The sequence below is a fragment of the Platichthys flesus genome, chromosome 17 (genome assembly GCF_949316205.1).
Source record: "Platichthys flesus chromosome 17, fPlaFle2.1, whole genome shotgun sequence".
Taxonomy (NCBI): domain Eukaryota; kingdom Metazoa; phylum Chordata; class Actinopteri; order Pleuronectiformes; family Pleuronectidae; genus Platichthys; species Platichthys flesus.
In genome coordinates, this window is record NC_084961.1 from 4,822,924 (window position 1) to 4,842,414 (window position 19,491).

The 19,491-nt window shown below is 45.1% G+C and overlaps 1 protein-coding gene across 1 annotated transcript in view; it reads left to right on the top strand.

Moving 5' to 3' along the window:
* ext1b (exostosin glycosyltransferase 1b) overlaps positions 1 to 19,491 on the top strand; it is a 102,344-nt gene that overhangs the window by 78,314 nt on the left and 4,539 nt on the right. Inside the window, exons 4-10 of the mRNA XM_062409832.1 lie at positions 1,162 to 1,281; positions 4,756 to 4,888; positions 6,733 to 6,851; positions 10,852 to 10,947; positions 16,090 to 16,179; positions 18,029 to 18,189; positions 19,159 to 19,330. Of these exons, the coding sequence (XP_062265816.1) occupies positions 1,162 to 1,281; positions 4,756 to 4,888; positions 6,733 to 6,851; positions 10,852 to 10,947; positions 16,090 to 16,179; positions 18,029 to 18,189; positions 19,159 to 19,330 (891 nt within the window). The remainder of the gene's footprint in view (positions 1 to 1,161; positions 1,282 to 4,755; positions 4,889 to 6,732; positions 6,852 to 10,851; positions 10,948 to 16,089; positions 16,180 to 18,028; positions 18,190 to 19,158; positions 19,331 to 19,491) is intronic.

Below are 19,491 nucleotides of genomic sequence, written 5' to 3' on the forward strand. Positions count from 1 at the left end.
TCTTAATTGGGATGAAGTGTGTAATAATATTGTTTGACATTGAGTTTTATGATGTTTTGTAATGAGCAGCTCAATGTGTGTAGCATCAAAAGGGGCTACACACATGTGTCTATTTGTTTTACAACAACATTATGATTTATATACACTCACAGAGCACTTTATTAGGAACACCAAACTTATAACATATCAAGAGTCAATGTTGGAGATGTTCCTTTGGGATTCTGCTTCACGTTGAGTGACTGCATCTTTTCTGCAAATTTGTTCATGAGGCCATTTTCCTGTTTCACACCCTGACAAAGGTTTTCCTCTGGATTCAGATCCGGTGCCCACGTACAAAACTATTTGATATAAAATAAAAATAATCATTCACCAAGAGGCTGCTACAGCATTTAGGCTTTTCTACCTCAAATACTTTTTAATTATTTCTGTCATTCGCTACATTCCCTTAAATACAATCCCACTTTATCTTGAATTGAACTAAAATCCAATTGATAGTCGTTTTCAAGGTGATGATGTAATTCTTCAGGGAACAACTTGTGATATTTTTGCAAACACATTATCAACAAGCACATATACAACTTGTGCTCATTGTTTTCAAGCAACTCAAGCCGATATTAGGGAAAAACGATATTGGCAGTGATTTCTTAGATGTTACAATCAAACCCTTATGACAAAGAAAGTAACTCATCTTTTTTTTCTGTTTAACTCTAAACTTTATAGTTGGTAAAGAAAACACAAACAATTCAATATATTGAACTTGAAGCTGATTCCGATGTGGCTCATATCAGTCATGATTTATAGTCAAACTTAGCCAGGATGTTCAAAGACCTGAAGGAAAAAGCGACTTGTTTATGAAACCTCGAGACTTGACTCAGACTTTCCCTCCAGGACCCAGAGTCATTCTGTAGAATTGCATTGGGAACATTTGAGACTTGGATTTGACCCAAATCACCTAAAAATAGTTGTGGCCACTGCTCAAACAAACTGCAGTACAAAGTGTCTGCTTCAGCCGACAGTTCCCATCTGTTGGTGGGAGTTTCCTGAGTGTATCCATGGGACCAATTAGAAACTTCCTGCCACCACATTTAAGTTCCCAGATCAATCATTAACAGCCAGCTTCCGTATTTACTGCTGACTGACTGAGTGTTTGTCGTTTCACAGATTCCGACCACGGTGCGCTCCATCCACCAGGACAAGATCCTGTCCCTCAGACAGCAGACGCAGTTCCTGTGGGAGGCCTACTTCTCCTCTGTGGAGAAGATAGTGCTGACCACGCTGGAGGTGAGGAGTCAAGACACACACACACACACACACACATGCAAAGACCCGCCCTTCTTTCCTCTCTCCTCCTCCCTCTCTCCTCCTCCATCATCAATCTTTCTCTCCGAGCTGCAGTGTCACCGCAGTCTCTGCAATCTTTGCTCTATTCTCCGGCATCACTTTGGTCTCTCGGTGCGAATGTGTCGTTTACAGAGTAAAACTGAAGCTTCTCACGAGATGCTTCTCTGTTTTATCCAAAGTGGATGAAAAGAGGGTGTAGCACTCAAATTGTGACCCTGGAAACTCCACATTTCACAATATCTTAGCTCATATGATGGAGTGTTGTTGGTGCAAAGGGGCCAAGAGGCGTCAGTGCCTGAATCCTCAGAGACCATTAGGATTTCTTGTTAAAAGTTAAGTTAAACAAGTTAAATTAAACACAACAGATGCAAAGTGATAAAAGAGAGACACAGAGGAAGCAGATGAAGGAGTCCTATATATGAGGCGGGGGGGGAGTTGAGAGAAAAAGATTGCTCATACTGAATGGATTCATGAGGATGAAGATTAAAAAAAGTAAATTAAGTAAATTCTGCCAAAATTAATGTTGTTTGAGAAGTTTTAAAAGTCAGGATTCATTCTTATTTTCCCACCTGTTTGAATGCATACAGGCTCTGATTCTCAGAGGACAGAGTGGGTGGAGCCTCCTTCCCTCCCTCCTCCATCCGACCTCTTATTGTCATGTGCATCCACACCGTTAACAATAACCCCCCCCCCCCCCCTTAGGGAATTTGTGACTGGAAAAACAATTCATCCGTCCAATCCCCATCCCTCATTATTCAGTTTAAACAAGTGCTTTCTAGATGCAGGGATAAAACCCGGGTGCAGCGCCGGTGTCTCGCCGTGGTTACAAATGTCTTCTCTCTCATCCCATCACGCATCTAATTCCTCTCCGATTGCAGCGCTAAAGCCTCGGAGCAAGGCTCTCCTCAATGCCGCCATCTTATTTACTCCTTAACCTCCCAAATCATACATCAAAATGTGACTTTTACACACACACACACACACACAAGAGCTGCTACACTCTCGAACACACTTAATAGGTCGTGGCTTCGGTGTCTAGAGTCTGTCTGATTTTTGCCCAGCTCTTCATCTCTGGTCTTTTTATCTACCCCCTGTCTCTCAAACACACACACACACACACACACCGACACACACACGCAAACAAAGCAGATACACATCCCATTATGTCAGGCTGTGTGTCAGCCCGGATCGGCATGGCACCACCCAGCCATAACCCTGTTGACATGTCACTCCTCACTAAAGAGCAAGGTGACATGGCGAAAGTCTGTGTGTGTGTGTGTCAAAGTGTATGTGTGTGTGTGTGTATGTGTGTGTGCACGCGCTAAACACTTAATCCTGACTGACTGTCCTGTATAAAAGAAGCGAGGGGAAGAATGTTGGGAGAACAGGGTGAAGAGGAGAACGGGTGACATATGTAAATGGTGTTGCTGTGGCAGCCCCCGAGATAACGAGCGACATGGTTTATTCATCCTGTCGAGCCGCTACCCCCCCACACATCCTTCTCACAGATCTTTAATGATAAACACACTCTCATACACACACACACACAACACACACATACTCCGATATCTTGACAGATAGAATCTCCTCACACACACACTCACAAACACACTTGCGTTTTAATGACTTTCCAGATCCACTCCAAACTGCATGTGTGTGTGTGTGTCTGTGTGTCAGTGTGTGCGTGTGTGTCTTTATGTGAGACGGCACGCGGGATGGAAACACAACTCCAACCTATCATGCTGTGTTTCCCTGTCAGGAGTGGGACACATTTCGACCAATCACAAGCTCAATACAGCCGGATGTGCGGCGCTGGTACAACTATTAAACTGACCTATTAGAGGCGAGCTCGCGGTGTGCTCGCGGTGAAGCAGGATTTATCTTTCACACTCTAATTGGTTGATTGTGGCTGTTCTCAGGCCAGATTGAGTCGTCCATCATGTCCCGGGGGGGGGGGGGGGGGCTGCAGCCGAGCGAGCAGCACTGCCCCTCATAAGGTGGAGAGGACTCTGGGTTTTTAAGGTGGCGGGCACTGGTTTTATAGAGAAAACCAACAGATTTTCCAGTTAATCTGTTTGTCTGAGGCAAATGGTTATCTCCACCCCCCCCCCCCGACAAAGCTTGGGAAACTAAAAACCAACCCACACTCGGCTGTTGTTGTTTTTCCTCCCCTCCCTCATGTCCCTGCCACCAAGTGATGAATTTACACGTGGCTTTATCAGCTTTATTACATAAACTCCCCCCCCCCCCCCCCGGCTGTTATTATTAACTTTTCACGATTCACTCGGCCATTAGCCCGCGCTCCCATCGATCACCTGACTCCCCTCACGTCTCTTTATATCTCCGTCCTCAGAGTTACAGAGCCAAGTCCGGCCGTCACCTCCCGACTCTACAGCCGCCATAAAACACTGACCGCCAACCTGTGTCTGTTTTACTGAAGCAATTTAACATGGCTCAAGGGCACGGCAGTAATAGCCCCCCCCCTTTGAGCTGCGTCCAGGGGAAATAGTGTCTGTTCTCATGTCTCCTGACCATTTCACTGACTTCTCAATTTGGGCAAAGAGAGAATCCGGGGCCGGACTGACTGACAGATACAGCTGAAGACTTTTGGTTCTTGTCAGTGTAGCTGAGCGATGAAGAGGCCTTTACTTGCTTCAGACTTTTAAATCTTCACTTTCTGCAGAGGAATAGAGACACTTATAGAATGGCTCCAGTTCCAGGAAGTAAATTTTCCCATCGACGTTTCAGAAAACCCTCATAAAAAGACTCAAGTCTGGAACCAGGCCGACCAGCACCGAGATCAATCATGATCATAAAATGTTTAATTCAGAGCAGAAAACTTTAAAACAAAGGTACGAGACTGTGTACACAATTATCTTAACAGCTGATGATTTGTGGGGTTGTAGTCAGCAGTTCCTTGGTAATCAAAGCTGAGGATTGTGGGTAGTTTTAAACATCTTTTTGACTTTGTGGAATTTATGGAATGACATTTTCAAGTCATCGACAAAGCACTTTGTCATAGAAATGGAGAAGTGCTCGCTGCAGACAAACATTGGGTCTCAAGTTCAAGTCAGATGAAGCGAGAGATTTAATGTTTACATCCGTGTTCACAGCCTTTCTGCTTTTGTTGGTGTGTTGCATCTCCTGCCCTCTGTAGTTCACCTTCGTGCTGGTATTGATGTGCGTCCTCACAAGATGAACATAAACATGGCCCCGTTCATAAAAGCGTCTCTGCTTCACACCACCTGATTTCATAAAGTGCACAGGGGACCTTTAAATTGAAAACCGGTCTGAATCTCTGCAGCACGTTAATGTGACATCACGTCCTTGACAGTTTGTATAAATCAAAGTAAAAACCCTCTCACAGTCTCATTTGTTGTCTAATGTGTGTTCACTTTGTTTGGCTGCGTGCAGATCATCCAGGACCGGGTGCTGGAGCACGGCTCCAGGAGCAGCCTGATGTGGAACAGTCACCCTGGGGGGCTGTTTGCCCTGCCGCAGTACTCTGGGTACCTGGGAGACTTCCCTTTCTACTACGCCACACTGGGTCAGTAACACACACAAACACACACACTCTAACACGCACACTAACACACAGTACAAAGTGAGGTTACATAACAACAATCACATCCCTACCCTCCAGTGGAGAAATGAACTGCTCCATAAGGGTTGATCACAAAAGTTTCTCACCATCCATCACCCTGCGGCCAAATATTTTGTCACAGTGTTTTGCAGGGGAAGCCAGTTTGTGCAGATGTTAGTGCAGCTGTGATTGTGTGTTTGGACCTTGTTCGGGCAGCAGAATTATGGCCTTCATCCCCCGATCGACTGCTCTCCTCCAAATGGCTGTATCTCGCCGCAAATTCAGCCGAGGAATGGGCCTTTGACGGATGTTTGTATTAGTCCTGCTGACACACCAATCCGTCCATCATTGGTTTTTGAGTCAGCACTGTTACTGCGCAGCCAATTCCTCCTGCTGCGGTTCAGCGGCGCCGAGTTCTCCCCCTGCCACATCTCTGTGACCCGGGAGCCTCTCCATCCCTCACTCCCTCACTCCATCATCATCCAGCACTGCCGGGGCACCGCAAACATCCACACACACGTTCCTGCACACACAGACGGGCTCAGTGCAAACCTATGAGCTCAGTTGATGGAGCACCCAGGTCGGAGCCATGGTTTTGAAATGGACGGTTGCGGTGACAGGCGTGGATTACAGCGCCACGCCCCGTTCGTCAACCAGGAAGCAATTAAACACGGATGAGTTTTCAGGAGACAAGGCTGCTAGTGGCTGATGGGTTTCCACACACGCACACACACACACAAACACACACAAACCATGTTTATTAACACTCAAAGACTCACAGCATGAGCAGAGTTTGCTTCTGTTGCTTCAGTAAAATGAAAGTTTGATCCAGAAGCTAGAAGAAGTTGAATTATTGGGGCGTTTGTGATGAAAAGAATAGTTAAGAATAACCAAAGACTCATAACAGTGTAAATCCACTTTATTAGGTACACTTATAACTTTCTGAATAAAGTTGCAACTGAGTTTGAGGAAACTTTGAACAAAGCTGCTCCAGCACATTTAATATACCTGGAGTAAAGATCTTGTGGATGAAGGAAAAAATAAGGAACGTTTTCAATTACATGTAAAGTTTAGATTCAGCTGCAGGACTGAACTTAGGCTCCAGGTTTTGTTCCTTGTCTGATTATGAGCTTGTTACAAATGTTCATATCTCTGCAGTCTTTTAACTTTTTCTTTACAAATCACCAGCTCTAACTTTTCAGACTGCAGCGTCTCCTCCTCCTCACAGAGGTTGCTCAGTGGCGTAAAGGAGACTCGTCTAATGCGGTCTCCTCGGCGCCACGCTTTGTTGCTTTGGGTTAGATTGGATTTAAATTAGGAAAAGTTGAACGTCCTCTATGATCCGTCTTTCTCAATATCTTACTTCCTGCTCAGTTTCAGCCTCAATTAGTCTCTTTCTCACATCAAGTCAAACCGAATTTAAAGTCACATCAGCGGTGAGTCGTCTGCTCGCCGGGCTGCAGATCCAGCTGAGGAGTTTACAAAATGAAATATATCCAGTGATCAAGAGATTTGACATTTTCAAAAACGTTGCTGAATATTTTAAGACCGGCTTGAAACACCTACATCCCTGACATTTAAAAATCATCTTTAGTTTTGAACGGCTGACAGACTCAATGCGAGAAACATCTCTCGCTGAAAATAGATGTGAGGAGTTTGGAATCAGCGGCTTCTGTTCTCTTCTGGCTTCATTCTGTTCAAAGAGCCTGATGCTTAAACGGGCAGCTGACAGTCGCCATCGCATCCTGGTTGTGTTTCTAAAAAGAAATGCTTTAATAATGATTGTTGTGTCTGTCGTTGTGTTTCAGGAATCAAACCGTACCCCAAGTTCACAGCGGTCATCCACGCCGTCTCCCCACTGGTGTCCCAGTCCCAGCCCATACTCAAGCTCCTGGCAGCTGTGGCCAAGTCCCAGTATTGTGCACAGGTAAAGCTCATACGTGTATGTGTGTGTGTGTGTTTTGTTTTGCAACACGTTTTACACAATTACAGACATGTTCAAGATAGAAAAATCAAGTAAATAGTTTCTCAAATTCTTTGTGGGGTATTGACACTTGCTTTTAGGGTTAGAACAAGTTTTGGGTTACAGCCTTAACTCTTTAACCCTAATTAATGTGGGTATACCTGCTATAAAGAAGCAATTGACTCGCTTCTCATTGCCAGAACAGGAGTTTCCCTTTACGTTCATGATCAACATCCTGAACGTCCTGAGACCGAGGCGCTCTCTCTCTCTCTCTCACCGCTGTCTCGTCAGCTCAGCGTGTTCACCCGGGTGTCATGTTCCCAACTCCGCTGATCCGAGCCAATTAAAACCCTTTCCATTCGACCTGGGAGTGAGTGCTGATGTAATCTGTTGCAGAATGCAGACAGAAGCCAGGTGTGAGCGGGAGTTAATGGTTTTATTTTCACCAGCTGAAAAGCAGCTCTAGAAATCACTGGTGGTGATGGTTAAGACTCTTCCCAGTCCTCCAGTGATCCCTGCCTTGTTTTCCAAACCTGCAGCACATTATTCTGCTCGAACGGCTGTTTAATGATCACATTTTCAAACCAGAGTAACAATAAAGCTCATCTTCAATCCTGGGTGTGTGTGTGTGTGTGTGTGTGTCTGTGTGTTAACAGTGGGGGATTGAATTAGAGCGACATTTTGCCGCGGTGCTACATCTGTCCCTTCAGGACAGCTGGAGATGCTGTGTATTGATTCCCCAGCTTGCTCCTTACCAGTGCGGGAAATGAAATGGAATTTCCTCCCCGTTGGCTGTTTGTGTGTGTGTGTGTGTGTGTGTGCGTGTTACTGTGTGAGTGTCTTTGTTCGTTCATTTGTTTGGCCAGCAGAGAGTATGAGTAAGTGAGTTTGTATTTTGTGTAGGAGTGATGTATTTCCGCGTGAGTGCCGTGTGTTTGGACATCCAGTTGTGCGATTGCGTGTTTGAATGGGAATAATGTGGTGAGTTATGTGCATGTGTGTTTAATGTGGGCGGAATGTTTGGATTTTGTGTCTGTGGTTGTTTATGTGTGTGCATGTGTGTGTACATATCTCTGTTGTTTGAACATTTCCTTGTCGGTATGATGATCCCATCCTGATACTTGTCTGAAATATATAGTTATAAAAGAAAATGTCTTAAATGATAACAGGACACAGTATCCTACATTTCCCAGAATGCAATTTCAGTACCACCCTTTCTAGCTTTAAAGATGTTCACATCTTTCCAATGAAGCTGGAAAAGCTTCTCCACATTAGTTATTTAACTGATTTCACAGAACGAGTGGTTCCTCTCATCGCTATTAAACTGACTTTATAGAGTAAAAATAGTGGCCTGCCCCTTTAAATCTACACCAAACGCACACGCGCACACACACACACACACACACACACAAGGACTTAAGCTAAATGAAAGGCAGCTTAAAATCCAGAAGAAATAATTTATCTAACAGTTTAAAGAAGCAATTAGCTGATATGGACAGAAACAGGAAATGAAAACCATGTGACACTATTGAAAGCTGCAGGGAACAAGCAAGCAAGTGAACCTTTAGTGGACAAGATGGATGATAGATAGATAGATAGATAGATAGATAGATAGATGGATAGAAAGCAAGCAGGATAATGCAAAAGTCATGTGTAAGAGGCTAATATTTATGAGTCTGTGCACAAAATGACAGCATCAAATAAAAATCCATCTCTGGTGGATGTGGTTTCATTCGAGGACTGTCTGGCCTGGCCGGAGGTATTCTCTCTGCTTCCAGTTCCAGCTGTGACAAGAACATATTTCAGTGGATAAGTATCGAGGGCTGATCTCCAGCTGTATCTCTCGGGGGGGAAACCAAACCATCAGCGCACAAGTAATCCAGAAAACAGTCTTCCTCCCAGCGGCAGGCTGGATGAGTGGAAATCTGCACCGTCTTATTTTTCAAAGACGCTCTTTTGTGTTTGCATCCTTCAGTTTCTGCACAAAGTGGAGATCCAGGTAGAGCAGGCAGGGAGTTTTATTCCTCTGTTATTGCACAGAGAAGAGGAGATGGGGGGAGGGGGGGGGGGTAGAGCGGATGACGAAAGGGAGAGGGATATAAATAAATGAATGGAAGAGAGAGAATGAAAGAACACGGAGGGCGGAGGAGGCTAAATTGGACGCAAGAAAGCTTTTGAGGCACATTCTGACACTGGCCCTCCTGCTGTGTGTGTGTGTGTGTGTGTGTGTGTGTGTGTGTGTGTGTGTGTGTGTGTGTGTGTGTGTGTGTGTGTGTGTGTGTGTGTGTGTGTGTGTGTGTGTGTGTGTGTGTGTGTGTGTGTGTGTGTGTGTGTGTGTGTGTGTGTGTGTGTGTGTGTGTGTGTGTGTGTGTGTGTGTGCGCACGAGCATCTCGAAAGGAGTGTTTCCTTTCCATAGTGCTGCACACACATATCAACAGTTTCTTCACCACACAAACACACAATGGCTCCACCAGCCCCCGGAGAGGACTTGTGAGCTGACAGAGACACCATCTGTCTTTCTAATCAAACAGGAATAGAAGCATGTATTGGAATAACGTGTTCCTCAGCTGTGAGTGTAGATGTGTGTTGGTGTACCTGTTGTGTACACTCTTTTGGCCCAGCCTCATTTTTTATTGTTTTGTGTTTTATCTTTGTTCGTACAATGAGATGATGAATTTGCATTTCGAGGTGCACGTTGTTCCATCCCCTCGTCCTCAGTGTCTGTCTCTCACAAACAGCTGCTTCCATCACAGGGGGACGCGGTAACACAGACATCCAAATGGCTCCCGGCTCGTAATGTGGCAGGTCCAGTTACGAGGGGTGCACAGTCCCCGGGGGGGGGGGGGGCTGCTGTGTGTGAAGCGGTTAATGTCAAAATAATGTGACTTTATTGATCCCTGCAGGGAGACTCCTCTGGGTGGCTTCAATCAGGGACGTCTGGAGCCGAGTCTGTCTCCTGCTCTGTGGGACAGGGAGGGATTCAGTGTCTTCTGATTTGCTTAAGGACGTTTCAGGGAGGACAGATGTTGGTTAACAGTAGCTGAAGACTATAGGACTGGATGTTTACTTATCACCAGCCAGGAATCAATTACTAACTCGTTTAAAATGAGGACTTATTAATACATTTAACTAGAATGGCCCTAAGTAGAGACCAAGGTCCACTAGCCATTAGTAACTATCGGCCCCTTCAACATGCCTGATTTGAGATTTTTTAAATCAAGTCCCTTTAATTATTAAAGCCTGGCGCCGCCTCTCGTGTTCGATACAGCCGTGATTGGACGATTGTGTTTTCCTGGGCTGCATCGGATCTGAGATGCATGAGAAGAGCAGGCTGTGTAACGGGTGTAAGGTCAGACAGGAGTCATGTTGTGTGTGTGTGTGTGTGTTTCTCATCAAACATTAATGAAGGCTGCTGCCACTGTGCAGTGGGAACTTCATGTGACATTTCCATGTCGGCTGCGTGGAAGTCACATGGTGTGTGTGTGTGTGTGTGTGTGTGTGTGTGTGTGTGTGTGTGTGTGTGTGTGTGTGTGTGTGTGTGTGTGTGTGTGTGTGTGTGTGTGTGTGTGTGTGTGTGTGTGTGTGTGTGTGTGTGTGTGTGTGTGTGTGTGTGTCTGTCATGTAAAACATCATCTGATTAGAGACGGGGGGAGGAGAGCTGGAGAATGTGTTCAGCCACATGTTGTATCATGGTCACAAATACGAGCTGATGGTTTACGGACTGAATCCCACAAACCATTCTGGAGACATAATTGAATTTGTTATCACTCCCGTTGCCCTTCCGGTTCTTTACCAGCCGGTAATAAGGTGACCTTTGTGGCCCCGGGGCCGCGTAAAGGTCACATGTTCACCGGGTAGATTCAGCATCAAGCTGAGCGGCTGTGAGCTCGATGCTTTGCTCAGAGGAAATCAAATCAGCAGCGACCCAGGTAACAAGACCTTTGTGTGTTTTCCTCCTTTCAGATCATCGTCCTGTGGAACTGTGACAAGCCGCTCCCCGCCAAGCAGCGCTGGCCCGCCACCTCAGTGCCCGTCATCGTCATCGAGGGCGAGAATAAGGTGAGAGACGCAGCAGGGGCCCTCGTCCTCTCAGGTCGAGACATGAACTGTGGGGAAATTGGGTCCAGATCGTTTTCCTTCGAATCAGACGCACAGATCATAGGTTTTCATCCTGAGATATTTGTATGTTAGTTTTTTAAGCAAGATAACTCAAAATGTCATCCAGGTTTTATCTTGAATCATTCTCTTCTGTGTTCTCACGCCTCAATATGACATCTTTCTGACATTTTGCTGGAAGATTGAGAGTAAAAGTTCCAGAAAATGTCCGGTAGCAACTGACTTGGATATTTAAGTTCCGACGTGCACCCCCCCTCTGAATCATTTCAGGTAAACGTTGACCTCAGAGGTGTGATATCACTTGTCATGAGGCCTCTCCTCTCCTACGTGCTCTCTGACTGTAAAGCTACTGTATCTCTGCACATTCTGCTCAGTCGCCGCGTTTCTGGCAGTTAATGAGTTTCGATTTGTGCTGCACTGATTCCATTAAAGGACATTTTGTGTGGTTTTAATTAAAGCTCAGTAATGGGAATAATATACTCCGGGAAAAAAGCGTGACTGAGAGGCTAATGCATATTGTTAGGAAAAGATAAGGAGGCGGTAATCTGAGTGCATATGCACGGCTGCATTTATTTATTACTTCAGCGTATTTACTGCAGTTTGTTCTTAATGTTAATCCTATAAATATCAAATTAAGTGAAGAAAGTGACAAAGAATCTCTCAGGAGAAGTAATTTGCAGTTGAGTTGTGATCTTCACTACAAATGAACCCGGCAGACGACTTTCATTACTTTGAGATTTAGCTTTATCCTAATGGGTTTAATAACTTATGATCCTCACATCATCTTCTGAAGCCATTTCAAAACCCACAATTACTAAATCTATACTTTAATTCGGGTGTTACAGGGAGGCAGCGTAAACTCCTTCTCATTACTTGCTGATTACTTCTTCAATATATGGATTGTTTGGTCTGTAAGATGAAAATAATGACATGGAATCCAAGGTGAAGCCTCTAAATGGCTTGTGTTGCTTGTCCAGTGCTCAGATATTTGGTTAACGTGACAAGAAACAGGAAGAAAAGCAGCAAATAGGAGATTAAATTGTGAACAGAGGTGTAAATGTGACTCAAAGCTTCGGGAAGAAGCTGTGATGTGAGTCTCGGTTTCAGTTCCTGTCAGTTAACCCATCATGAGCACAGACACGGAGCCCTGAGCGTCGAGCGCGCCTCCCTGGCATTTAGTATGACAGCCTTATTAGCTCTTTACGCTCGAGTCTCTGGCCTGTGAAGAGGCGTCTGTGTTTCCTCTGACTTCCCCGTGACCCTTCGCCTCTCACGGGTCAAAGGTCAGATGCAGGCTGATCCGAGTCGGTTTGACGGTTTCCAAACCTCACGTTCGAGGGTTCTGTTTTTGAAGGCAGGAGGACTCATCTGTAATTCCGACACATCAGACTTATCCTCTCGCTCGTGACGACTTAACTTCACCTGCCAATCAGAGGAAGTGGTTTTCACATCAGTGTCAGTCAGCCGGCGGTGGGCTGGGCTCATGGCTTACCTCCCCCCCGTGGCTCCGAGTGGTTTCCCCCGAGCTGTCAGTCAGAGCAGTCGGGCTCTGTGTCGCCGCATGTCCGTGAAAAGCGAGAGGAACAGGCTTAGTGTTCTGATGTGTGTCTGTGTGTGTGTCTGTGTGTGTGTGTGTGTGTGTGTGTGTGTGTGTGTGTACCAGGCAGCCTGTGGTTTGTTGTGGTTGCGGCGGGTTCTGTGTTTACCGTGGCGAGCCGAGCTGTGTTCGTCTGCCCCACAGAGGGAGAGAGAGAGAGAGAGAATGTTTCATCTTTTCTGCCTCTTTATTCCTCATCCTCTCTCTCTCTCTCTCTCTCTCTCTCTCTCTCTCTCTCTCTCTCTCTCTCTCTCTCTCTGTCTCTCTCTCTCTGTCGCAGATGTGTTTCGTTATCATTTCATTCTTTTCCTCCCTTTTTGAATTATGAAGATTCCTCATTTTTAATTGATTCAGTCAAGAGTTCTGTTTTGTTTTATGTGAACTCAGTTTTCAAACTCAAACCTCTCTAATCTTCTACACTACCAATAAAAACTGCTTTAATAATTAGAGACATAACAACAGAGTGGTTAAATGTAGTGAGACCCTTGACTGTTGTTGACTTCCTCACTTGTTTCTCTTTAACTTAATCGACCTGCAGAGACCAGACTAAAGGAAGGAAACTGAACTGATCTACTATTAACATAATTTAGGCTGAAAATGTATTTCAGCATCAACGATAAACAAATAAAGACACCGATAGAGAACAGCTTTATTTATCCACTCAGATTTATTGGATCTCAGGAGGAAGAAATTACCATTTTTACCATTTTTTGCCTTTGGTAGTTTTTTTACGGGATTTGTTGACAACACAAAACAACACAAATCTTCTCTTTGAACCAACACTCATCTTTTCTTCCTTCTATCATCCGTCCTCTTTGCGGTGCAGTCGCCCAATAACTGAAATGCTCTCTGCTTGTAGTCACAAACCCAGCAGTGTTGAACGGGGTTCACTGTGGCTGGTGGTCCTGCTCCTCTCTCTCTCTTTCTCTCCCTCTCAGTCTCTCTCTCTCTCTCTCTCCCTCTCTCCCTCCATCCCTCCCTCCCTCCCTCCCCTGCCGTCCTTTCCAGAGGAGGTGAAAAGCTGCAGGCGGATTCCTGCTGAAAGAGCTCACATTCCTGGAGAGCACCAGGAAGCCCGGGGCTAATGTGTCGCACTTGGAACATTACAAACCATCTGGGGCTTTAAAACACCGGCCTCTCGTCCTCTCTCTCTCCACCCCCCCCCCCCCCGTTTGTCTCTCTGTGACTCTCACCCCACCTGCCTCCTGTCGTCTCCTCTCTTCTCCATTACACATTCTGCTGGTAAACAAGTGGAAAACACTGAGTGGAGAGATAGTTTTTCGTTCCTCTCTTAATGCCCGCAGGACATTACAACAGTAATGATGAGAGGGGAGGGTATCTCCTCTCTCCTCTCTCCCCTCTACTCTCTACTCTCCTCTCATCCACTTCCCCCCCTCGTCTGTAAACACAACTGTCACTCTCAGTGGAATATGAGCGACACTCGAAGCTGCAGTCGTTGCTTCTGCTGTTTTTTTTTCCGGAGGGAGGATGGCCCTTGAACGAGGCCGACAGGTGACATCAGCCTTAACAGCCGTGTCAGTGCTGAGCTGTGTGTGGTAAACAGAGGTGGAGACACAGAGCACCTATAGAAACACAGACTGTCTGCTGTGGTTGAAGCCAAGATATCATGGATGCTGCCATTTAGAGCCAGAATCTCTACTGAGGACTGCAGTACCAAGTGTCGCCACAGGGTCAGCCGTTGGGCCCTTTTAACAAGTGGGAGAACATGTTGTTTCCTCCGACCAGTGGGTGGCGCTCTAACTTTATTTGAATGGTGGCATGTAGATCAAACATGCATCATCAGTGAGGGATCATCAAGGTCTTAACAAGTTCCTGAGCCAGTTTGAAGTGGATGTTGTCAACCTGCTTTGAGATATAAAAATGAGTATAAGAATTGTAATAATTACCTTAAAGAGTTTACTTCTTTAATATCAGTTTTCTGTCGTTAATATAGCAACAATCAATCTTTTACTGAACTGAATTCAAACACCATCTTTTTACGATTGAAAACTAACGTTGGTCTGTCGATCAAAACACAACAACACTAGCAGAGGTCTGACCTGAAGATCTGGGCTGAATAGAGGTGTGTGTGTGTGTGTGTGTGTGTGGATGTTGTGTGTGTTATCCAGTCATCTGCAGTCATCCATTAAAGCTTTGTATGCATCAGAAGTGTCTTGTGCGTGTGGGAGGTTGACCTCAGAGCACAGTCCAGTTAACGATGCACTCGCTCTTCGTCAAACGCGAAGCTGCCGTCTTTAGGTTTGTTTCTTCTCTCGTCCGAGCGTCCTTCGTCTCGGCAGGACACCGAGGACTTCCTGTTTGTGTAGAGACAGGACTTTCATCCCTCCGCCCACCAGGGGCCCCCACCCGGCCACCACTGCTCTCTCCACGCTTCCACAGAATGTTCAAGGACTGTCATGTATTATACAGTTTGGTTTCATCCACCATTAAATATACATTCTGTTTTCTCGACAGCGGAGGAGAAATAAAAAGTCGATTTGTGCCGAGTGTGTGACGCGTGTCCTTCTGCGTCTGTGTGTTGATCTAAAACACACAACTCTGTATCAGCTGAGAAACAACAGGGAGCAGTAAAGAGCTGGATATTGGCTTTCTCCCTCCTGCTCTGTGAGCTGCTGCTTGTTGATGTTGTGGCTGCTTGTTGTTGTTGTTGTCTCCCCGGAATCCAGACGAATTTGCGAGGGAACATAAAAAATGCATCCAGTTGACAGTCGAAGCAAACAAGAGTTTTTTGTTTTCAAACTGGAAGCAGGTGAAGCTCTCCGTTCTCTCCAGCTGGAAAACGTAAGATGCGAGAGGTGGAGCTCCGCCTTCGAGCATCGGTGATCAATATTCCACTTAATTACTTTTTATGAAAGGATCACACGCAGTGACCTCCTCAGCTCGGCTGTTTCAGGGTCTTTCAGCTCGTGGTTCTTTGCTTATTGTGATTCACTCTCTTCGCACCTTTTTAAAAGAAGCACCACTAATCATCTGTATCCTACGAGATTAGCATCAAAGCCAAAGTTAGCAACAACATTATGAACATGGAGGATCATGTCAACGAACAAAAGATTTGTTGGTAATGTCGATATTGTTTTGTTAGGCGCTAGTGAACAGCTTGTTTCTGCCTCCCCCCCAAGGGGCCCCTGAAACAGAAGCAGCTTTTGAGTCAACATGAAAAAAATAATTTTATAATAAATCCTGCTCCATCATGTTCAGTGGAAGCTGTGGTCTGTGTGATTCAACGTCTCCACGCTGAGAGTTTGGAAAATAAAAGATTTGATTTGATAACAGAAGCTTAACGATCTTTTTTCTTAGATGTTCTCCACATCCTGTCGGCTCCATGTTCGCTTCTTCAGCCATGTTAACGTGAACCCTCCAACCACATGATCATTGACTAACGCTGTTTCAACAAGGGAATCCATTTCATATTACGTGGCTGCCGACATGTTTGTTAACCCCTGTCCGCTCTGTGTCTCCCCCTGCAGGTGATGAGCAGCCGCTTCTTGCCCTATGAGACCATAGGGACCGACGCAGTCCTCAGCCTGGATGAAGACACAGTGTTGTCCACCACAGAGGTATCGACTTCATAGAATATCTTCCTCTTCTGCCTCAGGAGTTTTATTCTCTTGAGACAAAACAAAGTTCCAAATGTAACTTCCCGATTCTTTTATCTATTTCTCTTTGTCCCTGAAGCTTTCAAGTTTTTGCTCTGAAGCTTGATTCTTAAATCACTTGAGTCTGTAGTGTTTCCATCTTTTTCTCCATTGTCCATTTTCTACCCCTCCATTTGTCTTTAATCACGCTCCTTCTCTCCAATCCCCTGATCGAGAGCAGCCCTGTTATGGACAGTTTCGCTCCACATGCTGTCGGGATTGTTGCTGGGGGTGGGGAGGGGGGGGGGGGGGGGGGGGGGGGGGGGGGTGGGGGGGGTTCTTCCCGGGGACAGGTTTTGGCGCGGCACCGTGGGAAGCCAGATGCAGCTTTGAACAGTGTTGAGTTAGATCCCATAAAGGCTGTTTGTGCCGAGGATCAGGATGGCGAGGCGGAGGTGGCAGCGAAGGGGAATCCCAGCTCTGAACAAAAGACAAATCTAAATCTACCCGTTTTTCTCCGATACAGAGAATTTAGTCATGAACCAGAAAAACGTGTTGGAGGCCGACGAGAGATAATTTAGATGGAAAATGATTTCTGAACAGTCTCCTCTTCGTTTCACGTTTCCATTCTTTTAAAAGTTGACTTTCATGTCGTTTGTTCTTTGCCTCCGACCGAGAAGAAAATCCATTCGGTTGTTTTTCCTCACGCTTCGGTAGAATTACCCCGTTTCCTTTTGACTTTAATATCATTCCACTATCTCCCTTCTTAAAGGAAAAACAGTCGCAGCTCCTCTTCTCCTTCTTCTCCTTTGGGACTCGCCCAAATAATTCTGGCAGGAGGAGCAGATAAAAAAAACCGATGTTGATTATGTTTAATGGTGGATTCCGAGTGAAGGGTTCATTAACACAAACAGCCTCTCGGTGTCGTATAGTGTTGAACTGTGTGGTGTTGTGTTCTCGGAGCCGCTGAGGCCTCTGTGATGTTTTCATCCACTTACTTGATTGAGCGCTTTGATCGCAGCCACAGAGGTTTGCTGCAGGCAGCTGCTTAGGAAACACGGCTTTGTGTTTGATGAGGTTTTGCCTCTGTTGTGTTTTCACTAAAGTGTGTGTAAAGAGTGTGCACTTCCTTTTGTCGGTTCTCCCTGTAATCACTTTATTCTTCTCTCCTTTCCGGCTTTTTATACACAATACAAAAAGTATAAATAGACGCAGTTAACTCAAACAATACGTGTTTAGCTCAATTTCATTTCTCCACAATTTCTCCTCTGGCAAATCAATGCGGGGGGGGGGGGGGATTATCTGGAAGTTTATCCTGTTTATTGTTGAGTTTACAAATGTTCCTCATTTGGAGTTCTTCTTTGACACAGGCAGGACATGTTAGGTGGTTTAAACAGTGATATAAACAGTTTACAAGTTCTAACTAAAATCCTGATTAAAGCTTTTTTGATTCATTGGTGAATACTTTGAAAAACAGTTGTAAAACTTTAAAGATAGTAAACTCTTTCAAGTGAATTTATAAACGTGGGGAAATCATTCATAAATAATCGTGTGTTTAGTTGAAATGGCTCAAAATAATTAACACGTGGTTCAGATACCTTCAAGCAACACTACATTGTGTTACGTTACAATAATCCTATTATGATGTATAGTTGTATTTTTCATATTTCCTCTTTTTTTAAGATGTTTTCATTCTTTCTCACCTTCTCTAATCTTAAAGCCTAATGAACCAAGCCCCTTTAATTTATAAACCTCTTTTACAAACCGTTGGAAAGTGTCTAATAAATGTTATCATCCACATAAAGTAAAGTCGACCTCTTCCTCTGCACAGGTGGACTTTGCCTTCACTGTGTGGCAGAGCTTCCCCGAGCGGATCGTGGGTTACCCTGCACGCAGCCACTTCTGGGACGGCAACAAGGAGCGCTGGGGCTACACGTCCAAATGGACCAACGACTACTCCATGGTGCTGACCGGGGCGGCCATCTACCACCGGTACGCCACCGAACACACACTGATCCTCCTCTCAGAGATCTGCCTCAACAGAGACTCAAACCAACGGGATCACAGCTCCGCTCGACTCTCCCGTGTTCGCTTGTCTTTCCTTTGATGCAGTGATCTGTAGATTATGAAAGTGGGTGTGATGCTCGTCATGGCACAGCCTCAGGAAACAGTGTTTTGTTTCCTACCGGGTACGTTTCATCCAGAATGTCAGTTTGTCAGCCGCCTCGTGTTTCCTGCGTTTAGAAGAACCACGGTTCTGTCGGCTTTAATACTGATGGGAGGGGCCCATTCATCTGACGGCAGCCAATCGCTGCAGCCCGACGCTTAATCGCTTTCAATACGTTCGTCGTTCAATCCATTCGGGGACTTGAGGAATGAGTCTGGTGCTGAATTGAGTTTAATCCAATGACTGAACGTTAAGGTTTCTAAAATGTGGGATATGTTTAAAATATGTTGCAGAGGTTGTAGTCTTTAAATGTCTAGATTTAGAGACGGCTCCATTTTTATCCAAATTTCATAAATATTTTGTAAATACTCAGTGCAAATATAAGAAAAGTGAAAATATTTGGTGTTTTTATTTAAAATTTGATTCATTAAATAGCTGCTAATTCACTTCTGACTGATTTATCATGTGATTGTTTAATCTCTAATCTCGAAAAAAAAAAAATCCTAGGTAGAAATATGAGATTCACGAAATGGGAAAACACATTTTTATCTTATCACAGATGTTTTTAAAAAGCAAGTTCTTGTGGAAACCTGATGCATAAACAAACTTCTCCTGGAAATGAGATTTTAGTCCTTTCACCTTTTGTTTTTTAGCTTATCTTCGGTTTTGGGTCCCAAGTGAAGACAGGAATATAAAAACAAAACTGTCTCCAACTACCTCAACCCTCAGAGTGAATCGTCTTCCTGACGGTTTGTCCTCTCTCCTCTGTCTCCTGCGTGTGTCTCCTCCTGCAGGTATTATCACCATCTGTACACCAGCTACTTGCCCACCAGTCTGAAGAGCATGGTGGACCAGCTGGCGAACTGTGAGGACATCCTGATGAACTTCCTGGTCTCTGCCGTCACCAAGCTGCCGCCCATCAAGGTCACCCAGAAGAAGCAGTACAAGGAGACCATGATGGGACAGGTGAGCGTCTATGAAACAAGCCTTATTAGTTTTATTAAGAAAACACCAGAGAACAAATCCTTTCACAGAAAATTACAGTCGGACATTTCCTTCTGCTCATATATAAACATACATGCAGTGATTCAGGCTGAAGCTGGTGTTGTTTACTTCCTGTCGTGTGT